This window comes from Thalassophryne amazonica, chromosome 8 (genome assembly GCF_902500255.1).
Source record: "Thalassophryne amazonica chromosome 8, fThaAma1.1, whole genome shotgun sequence".
In the NCBI taxonomy this organism is placed as follows: Eukaryota; Metazoa; Chordata; class Actinopteri; order Batrachoidiformes; family Batrachoididae; genus Thalassophryne; species Thalassophryne amazonica.
In genome coordinates, this window is record NC_047110.1 from 17,191,006 (window position 1) to 17,200,605 (window position 9,600).

General features: G+C 39.4%; 1 protein-coding gene across 2 annotated transcripts in view; it reads left to right on the top strand.

Annotated features, from left to right (window-relative positions):
- rlbp1b (retinaldehyde binding protein 1b) overlaps positions 1–2,675 on the top strand; it is a 28,409-nt gene extending 25,734 nt beyond the window's left edge. For both annotated transcript variants that reach the window (XM_034175787.1, XM_034175788.1), the window contains exons 7-8: positions 1,805–1,915; positions 2,529–2,675. In XM_034175787.1, the coding sequence (XP_034031678.1) occupies positions 1,805–1,915; positions 2,529–2,657 (240 nt within the window). In that variant the 3' untranslated portion in view covers positions 2,658–2,675. The remainder of the gene's footprint in view (positions 1–1,804; positions 1,916–2,528) is intronic.
- Positions 2,676–9,600: the final 6,925 nt, after the last annotated feature.

Genomic DNA, 9,600 nt, shown 5'->3' on the forward strand with positions numbered 1-9,600 from the left:
CAGCGGAGTGCCACAGTGCCAGGCCTGTAACGGTGAGGCTTCTTCACACCGCCGGTAGCCGGAGTGCTCTTCTGGGCGGCTTTGGATTTGGATTTACTGGCGGTCTGTTTGGTTCTGTCCATATTAAAGCTTCCTTCAGATCTGCTGGGCGAGGTCTCTCTGTGTGTCACTTAGAAATCAAATCAATTCAAATCAATTTCATTTATATAGCGCCAAATCACAACAAACAGTTGCCCCAAGGCGCTTCATATTGCAAGGCAAAAGCCATACAATAATTACAGAAAAACCCCAACTGTCAAAACGACCCCTTGTGAGCAAGCACTTGGCAACAGTGGGAAGGAAAAACTCCCTTTTAACAGGAAGAAACCTCCAGCAGAACCAGGCTCAGGGAGGGGCAGTCTTCTGCTGGGACTGGTTGGGGCTGAGGGAGAGAACCAGGAAAAAGACATGCTGTGGAGGGGAGCAGAGATCAATCACTAATGATTAAATGCAGAGTGGTGCATACAGAGCAAAAAGAGAAAGAAACACTCAGTGCATCATGGGAACCCCCCAGCAGTCTAAGTCTATAGCAGCATAACTAAAGGATGGTTCAGGGTCACCTGATCCAGCCCTAACTATAAGCTTTAGCAAAAAGGAAAGTTTTAAGCCTAATCTTAAAAGTAGAGAGGGTGTCTGTGTCCCTGATCCGAATTGGGAGCTGGTTCCACAGGAGAGGAGCCTGAAAGCTGAAGGCTCTGCCTCCCATTCTACTCTTACAAACCCTAGGAACTACAAGTAAGCCTGCAGTCTGAGAGCGAAGCGCTCTATTGGGGTGATATGGTACTAAGAGGTCCCTAAGATAAGATGGGACCTGATTATTCAAAACCTTATAAGTAAGAAGAAGAATTTTAAATTCTCTTCTAGAATTAACAGAAAGCCAATGAAGAGAGGCCAATATGGGTGAAAATATGCTCTCTCCTTCTAGTCCCCGTCAGTACTCTAGCTGCAGCATTTTGAATTAACTGAAGGCTTTTCAGGGAACTTTTAGGACAACCTGATAATAATGAATTACAATAGTCCAGCCTAGAGGGAATAAATGCGAGTGTTACGAGAAAGCTCGTAACACTCTACTGCTTGATGCACAATAACTGCTGGCAGCCTGTAAAATGAGTGACCTGCATCATTTTCATGCAGCAATGCTGCGCTGCGTTCACAGTCTTGTGTGGATTTGGGACACGTCGTTTTTTTTAGGTATAGGTGTTAAACTTTACAATCTTGCATATTTTCCAGTTTTTAAACATCAAAAATGACCAAGAGTGGTCAAGAATTACTTGTAATAGACATCATTAGCATCACTTTATTTACAGGTATCAAGACAATACAGTGGAGAGAAAGTGTTAAGTCATTATCTATCAAAGTACCCACGTTTCCTGAAAGCAACATCATGTGAGGACTGATTGCTCTCCTGTCACTCACAATTCCACGCCCCTCTCAATCGAAGCCACGCCCTCCCATGCCAGAATGGGGCCAAAAGTTTGAAACTGAAAAAATAAGATCTAAAAGCAAAAAAAAAAAAAAATATCTGAAGGTGAAAAAAAAGAAATATGAATGAAAATAAATTATTTGATCAAAAAAAATTACAGAGCTGAATCAAAAATTTATTTAAAAGGAAATATATATATCTTACACTTATTTTTATTTTGATAATACTTTCTAAATGATTATAAAATTCAAGAACAAACATTGAATTTTCAGTTTCAAAATTAAGTTTTTCAATCTTTTTTTAATTTTCAGATTAATAATTTTGTCCATTATGTTTTACCAGGACTCCTTCCCTGCCCGATTCAAAGCCGTGCACTTTATCCACCAGCCCTGGTATTTCACCACCACCTACAATGTCGTCAAACCATTCATGAAGAGCAAGCTGCTAGAGAGAGTGAGTTAGTGCTGCTGATCCTAACAGGCCGTATTTTATCCAAAACCTCTATTTGTTTGAGTTTAAGTGCAAGAGAAGCACAATTTAAATGTGTGTGTTATTTATTTATTTTCTTTTTCAAATTTAGCCTTTGGATTTAATTCACAGATTTCAGTACTACAACCTCTGTACTACCCTCATTGTAGTTAAAAATCAGTAGAAAAAAGCTTGTCTTTATGTTAAGCTTAAGCCCCTTTCACACCGGGCCTATAATACCTAGAGTTGCGTAATGTGGCGAACCGACTACCCCGAGCCTACACTGCCCTATGCTGGCCTATGTGACAATACGCAGAGGAACACAAAGAGATCTGTGAAATGGACGCAAAAAATTAAACGTTTAATTTTTTCAAAAATTCAATTCAAAAAATTAAACGTTTAATTTTTTCGCATACTTTTGGCGTAGAGAACTGAACGCAGAAAGTATGCAGAGTTGGTACGACACATTATAGAACTCTACATAAGCGGTGTGAAAAGGGCTCACACAGCAGATAAGTCATGATGTACTTCAGTGCATTATGTCAGATTTAGTTCAGGTACACAAGTACCAAAATAACAGTGCTTGTGATTTCTCTAGGTTTTTGTACATGGAGATGAACTGGAAACCTACTACAAGGAGTTTGATGCAGACATCCTTCCCTCTGAGTTTGATGGAAAAGGTCCAAAGTATGATGGAAAGGCCACAGCAGTCCTTCTATTCGACTAAAGCACTTCCTTTGCTATCCTGCAGGGGGAGCAACTACAAATTACAATATATTGTAGACTGTGGAGTCTCAAAGCACAGTTCAACCATGTGGATGTTTTTGAACAGAAACAGTGTTATTTACGCCCATCAGGTGAAAATATTAACAGTTTGTTTATGATTTGATAATGCAGAACAACAGGTTTTGTTGTTGTTGTTGTTATCATTCATCATTTCGCTGCCCACTACAGCACAGATGGATTAAAATAAATCCAGCTGTGCTGCCAAATACCAATAAGCAAGGTTGGGTAGGATTACTTTGAAATGTAATCCAAAAGTAATCACATTACAAGTAATCTAAATGTATGTACATACATACATGCAATCCACATGTATTCTTTCAAAGTAATCCTACCCAACCTTGCCAATAAGCAGGTTCAATAAAACTACATCATTCAATGTTGAAATGCAAAAACTGTTTGTAAAAGCAAAGGTTTTACATTTTTAGATTAATTTGCTACCTTCTAAGTATTATACCAGTGTAATGACATCAGTGGTTTTAGTTCTGAAACTGAATAGCAGCAAACATTTATTGGCACATCTTTATCATGTGTTCACTGAAAAGCTGATGTGTTGGCTGCAAAACAGCAAAAGACAAATTTCACAATGTTAGCATTAGCATTTGTGTTGGTTTAGTGATTTGTGAAAGCTTTTTAGCAGTTAGCTCACATTGGACATCATCTTCTAAAAGAAACAAGGGAGGTTTATAACCCCAGTATGATTCAAAAACAACTCGGTGAAGCTAAAAAAGTTCAGACTGTTATTTTGACAAAGGCAGTTTATCAATCTAAAATGTTTTGGATTTATTATAATGTAGAAAATAAAAAGGTCTAGTTTGTATGGTGGGTGATAGGGACCAAAATACATTCAAATTCCAAGTGCTAGCAAATGCAGAAAACACCTGCATCACTTCAACAACGAGTAATTGTATAAAAAAGCAAATACAGAGAATACAAAAATAAATAAATATGACCTGCAGCACACGCAGAAATTTAATTTGATAACGTATCTTCTGCAAATTTACACGACACACCTAAAACCTCATATGCGCTGTATAGCATAACTCCACAACACTGATGATTTTGCTCTTATGCTAGCTAGCTAATCTACAGGTAGAAGTGTTTTTGAGATATCTGTTGTATTGTGGGACTCTGTGAAGTGTTTGTTTTCTGAATTTGCAGCAGATGTTATCACATTAAAAAGCCTCATTTGCATTCTCTGTGTTTTCTTCCTTATTATCTGTGTTTGCAAGCATTTTTCAATTTGTAAGATATTTTTTGATGCAGCAATCTGTCTTTGAATTAATGCAGGTGTTTTTTGTTACCCTGTATGCTGGTGAAGCAGCAAAGCGTCAAGGTCAACAAAACATTTTCTGCTATATCTCTGAAACCAATAGGGCTAGAGAGAGTATCTGAAGTCTTTTTTGATCAACACAATATTTGCAATTGATTGGTATAAGTGGTGTCATGATGAAGTCACAAGAAATTCATGTTTGTTCAAAAAATACATTGTTAATTCTCTGTAAGGTTACCATGTTCCTGGCTTATCAGTTTGGTTTGGGAGTGAGAGAATGATAAACATAGGAAGATGTGTCACCTTTTAACAAAAAGTTGGAGGATTCTAAAAGACAAATTATCACAACAGGTTTTTGGAATCAAAACACTGTGCACTCAAAAGCCTGCATATATTACCAGCATGAACATGATCGGACATGAATATATCAGTGTGCAGAGCACAGGGTTTTCATCAGGCCTCTGACACCTTTAACTGTATTACTGGAGGTATGGTTCTGTAATCCACCCCACAAAGAAGGAAATAGTAACATGAAAATGTGTGGAGCCAGAAACCACGAGTTAACTCTTATCTGCACTTTTTGACATTTTGCCCCTCCATTTATATAGTGTTTTATCAGTTATTTGGTTCACAGTTCTCACATACAGTTCATTTTAAAATAGGCAGGTCCTAACTTATTCACACTCCTCTCATTTATCTTGTTTCTACATGAAATCGAAAGTTGATATTTCAGCAAATGCCTCTCATTTTTTAAATTCGTCATTATGAATATTAAAGTTTGCCTCAGTGCAAGAATGCCAGTGTACAAATAAAGTGTACATAAATGTAAGTTGTTGCCTTTTCCTCAATCTGCAAATCTAACTGGAGTTGGGAGAATGCTGCAATTTGTTTGAGGGGTCATATTGTGCAAATCGGTTTTCAGCTATACAGTGACATATGGTTTGTGGTTCATACATTTCTGGACTGAGAAAAACGTATTAGAATGCATCACATCAGTGTCTCTGCAGGATTTGTTGCTACAAACATTAATATGTTGTTAAGACACTTGGTGACCTGTATTAATGTGGTAACAATAAATACTATAGAGAGTAAAATGAAGAGCAGGAAGTGCTGGCCCAGATCAAAATGCCAGAGGTGAATGTGTACTTTTAGGCTTTGCAACACTGTTGCCTCACAGCAAGGAAGACATGGGATCCCTTCCCACCTGTGACCCCTCTGTGTGCAGTTTGCATGTTCTTCCCATGTTTATGTGGGTTCCCTCTGGGTGCTCCAGCTTCTTCCCACTTCTAAAGACATGCAGGTTAGGTGAGCTGGAAACTTTAAATTGACCATATGTGTGCATGTGAATGTGTTTGTCTGTCTACACATGGCCCTGTGATAGGCTGGTGTCTTGTCCAGGGTGTACCCTGCCTCACACCCTATCACTGCTGGGATAGGCTCCCCTGTGACCTTTAGTTGGAGTACGGTGAATCCAGAAAGTATTCACAGCACTTCACTTTTTCCACATTTTATATTGCAGCCATATTCCAAAATGGATGAAATTAATTTTTTCCTCAAAATTCTTCACACAGTACCCCATAAAGACAATGTGAAAAAAACCTTTGTTTCTTGTTTTTATTTTTGCAAATTTATTAAAAACTAGAGCACCACATTCATAGAGCACAACCCTCTGCCAACACTAGTTTCCAATTCCACAAAATTTTGGAAAACATTTTCAAGGTAAAAGTCCTGTAGAAGAGGAGATTTTCATAAACTAAATTACATGTGATCAAATGTCAAGAGTGTCAACTGAATGGCCTGTAATACGAGGTCTGTCCAAAAAGTATCAGACCTTTTTATTTTTTGCAAAAACCATATGGATTTGAATCACGTGTGATTGCATCAGCCAAGCTTGAACCTTCGTGCGCATGCGTGAATTTTTTCACGCCTGTCGGTTGCGTCATTCGCCTGTGAGCAGGCTTTGTGTGAGCACTGGTCCACCCCTCTCGTCGGATTTTTATTGCAAATAAATGTCTGAACGATTTGGAGCTTTGCTGCATCAAAGAGACCTCCAGCTGGCCCATTCGGAAAATTTTGATGGCTTTCAGCGACAATTTTATGGGGATTACACAGATTTTTGTGAAAGTCAGACGACATCCCGGATCAACAAAGCCTTAACGTTGGAAATGATCTGGTTGTTTCAGCGGGGTTTCAGCCTGTCGATCGGCGCTCGGAGCGCGCCACGCTCTCAGACGCTGTGGGCGGTCTTTAAACCGGCTGGAGCACTCCTTAATCTGTGTAATCCCCATAAAATCGTAGCTGAAAGCCATCTAAATTTTCCGAATGGTGTCCAGCTGGAGGTCTCTCTCAATTTCTGGAAAAATTTGATGCAGCAAAGCTCCAAATCGTTCAGACATTTATTTGCAATAAAAATCCGACGAGAGGGGTGGACCACTGCTCACACAAAGCCTGCTCACAGGCGAATGACGCAACCGACAGGCGTGAAAAAATTCACGCATGCGCACGAAGGTTCAAGCTTGGCTGATGCAATCACACGTGATTCAAATCCATATGGTTTTTGCAAAAAATAAAAAGGTCTGATACTTTTTGGACAGACCTTGTACACATCATATTTCAGATATATTGTGTGTCCACCTCATGATTTAGTTCTATCTGCAATATGATGTGATCACGGCTGTAACAGCCCGGTCAGATGGCTGCACAATGCTTCGGCGCATTTCTGACCAGTGCATGCAGTTAGATGACCTGTCACAGCTGAAATATTCATCATATTTCAGATATATTGTCAGTCCACCTCAAGATGTAGAAGTTCTATCTGTAATATTATGTCATCATGGCTGTAACAGCCAGGACAGACAGCTGCGCATCACGCCAACGCATCTCTGACAAGCACGCAGCTGAATGGCCTGTTATGTCTGTAATACGCATCATATTTCAGATACAGTAATGTTCAGAATAATAGTAGTGCTATGTGGCTAAAAAGATTAATCCAGGTTTTGAGTATATTTCTTATTGTTACATGGGAAACAAGGTACCAGTTTATTCAGTAGATTCTCACAAATCCAACAAGACCAAGCATTCATGATATGCACACTCTTAAGGCTATGAAATTGGGCTACTAGTAAAAAAAAAAGTAGAAAAGGGGGTGTTCACAATAATAGTAGCATCTGCTGTTGATGCTACAAACTCAAAACTATTATGTTCAAACTGATTTTTTAGCAATCCTGTGAATTAGTGTGCTTGGGGTCATTATCTTGTTGAAACACCCATTTCAAGGGCATGTCCTCTTCAGCATAAGGCAACACGACCTCTTCAAGTATTCTGACATATCCAAACTGATCCATGATACCTGGTATGTGATATATAGGCCCAACACCATAGTAGGGGAAACATGCCCATATCATGATGCTTGCACCACCATGCTTCACTGTCTTCACTGTGAATTGTGGCTTGAATTCAGAGTTTGGGGGACGTCTCACAAACTGTCTGCGGCCCTTGGACCCAAAAAGAACAATTTTACTCTATCAGTCCACAATATATTCCTCCATTTCTCTTTAGGCCAGCTGATGTGTTCTTTGGCAAATTGTAACCTCTTCTGCACGTCTTTTATTTAACAGAGGGACTTTGCGGGGGATTCTTGCAAATAAATTAGCTTCACAAAGGCATCTTCTAACTGTCACAGCACTTACAGGTAACTCCAAACTGTCTTTGATCATCCTGGAGCTGATCAGTGGGTGAGCCTTTGCCATTCTGGTTATTCGTCTATCCATTTTGAGTGTTGTTTTCCATTTTCTTCCACGCGTCTCTGCTTTTTTGTCCATTTTAAAGCATTGGAGATCATTGTAGATGAACAGTCTATAATTTTTAGCACCTGCATTTAAGTTTTCCCCTCTCCAATCAACTTTTAATCAAACTACGCTGTTCTTCTGAACAATGTCTTCAACGTCCCATTTTCCTCAGGCTTTCAAAGAGAAAAGCATGTTCAACAGGTGCTGGCTTCATCCTTAAATAGGGGACACCTGATTCACACCTGTTTGTCCCACAAAATTGACGAACTCACTGACTGAATGCCACACTACTATTATTGTGAACACCCCCTTTTCTACTTAAGAGTGTGCATATCATGAATGCTTGGTCTTGTTGGATTTGTGAGAATCTACTGAATCTACTGGTACCTTGTTTCCCATGTAACAATAATATACTCAAAACCTGGATTAATCATTTTAGTCACATAGTACTACTATTATTCTGAACACTACTGTATATTGTCAGTATACCTTATGATTTAGAAGTTCTATCTGTAATATCATGTCATCATGGCTATAACAGCCCAGTCAGATGGCTGTGCAGCGCATCTCTGACCAGTGTGCATAGCTGAACGGCCTTTCACAGCTGTAATACACATCATATTTCAGATATACTGTCAGCCCACCTCATGATATAGAAATGCTATCTGTAATATTATGTCATTATGGTTGTAACAGTACGAACAGACAGCTGTGCAACACATCACATCTGTGACCAGCGCACGCAGCTGAATGGCCTGCCACAGCTGTAATATGCATCATATTTCAGATATATTGTCAGTCCACCTCATGATATAGAAATTTTATCTGCACTATTATGCCATCATGCCTGTAACAGCTTGGTCAGATGGCTGCTCAATGTGTCAGTGCATCTCTGACCAACACGCGCAGCTGAATGGCCTGTCACTGCTATAATACGCATCATATTTCAAATACATTGTCAGTCCATCTCATGATTTAGAATTTCATCTGTATTATTATGTCTTCATGGCTGTTCCAGTCTAATTAGAATGCTGTGCCGCGCGTCTGACTTAAAGATATGCAGGTTAGGTGAGTTGGAAACTCAGCTGCAATTTCTACCTTCCATCTGGACTCTCATTCACTTCCAGCCAATCCTCAAAGCTGGAGAATATCACATTGTTTGGTGAGTCAGCCTGTGAGTGACTGTAGTTTCTGTTCATGTGGGATTCTCAATGAAGCACACCAGTAAATGCTCACAGAATCTAAAAGAAAGTTACCATCAGCTCAAAAGCTCAAAGCACTTTATTTAGTCTTACAGAGAAGGTTGTTGAGGAAAAACACATGCAGAAGGATGCAATGTAGTTACATTTTTTTTATTTATTTATTTTATGTCTTTGAACATTTCAAACATGTAAAAGCTCAAGGGTTCTCAAACATTTTGGTAGCACTGTACCATAAAAGTGAACTGAAAAACAAACAACCAACAACAACAAAATAAAAGTAAAAACTAATGGAAAACCTTAGTGACATGAAATTTGGGGTTCCACAGGAGTCCATCTTAGGCCCCCTGTTTTTCTCCATTTATATAGCACCGCTTGGGCGCATGTTGCGGCGCTTTGAGATTACCTTTCACTGCTATGCTGATGATACTCAGTTATACATGCCGGTAACTGCTGGTAATCTCATCCACATAACATCCTTAGAAGATTGCCTTGCATCAGTGAGAAGCTGGACATCTAGAAACCTCCTACTTTTAAACTCTGATAAGACTGAAATGATGGTTCTTGGTCCAGTGAGACATCGGCATCAATTTGACCAGTTAACGCTTAGTTTAGGCTCGGGTGTCA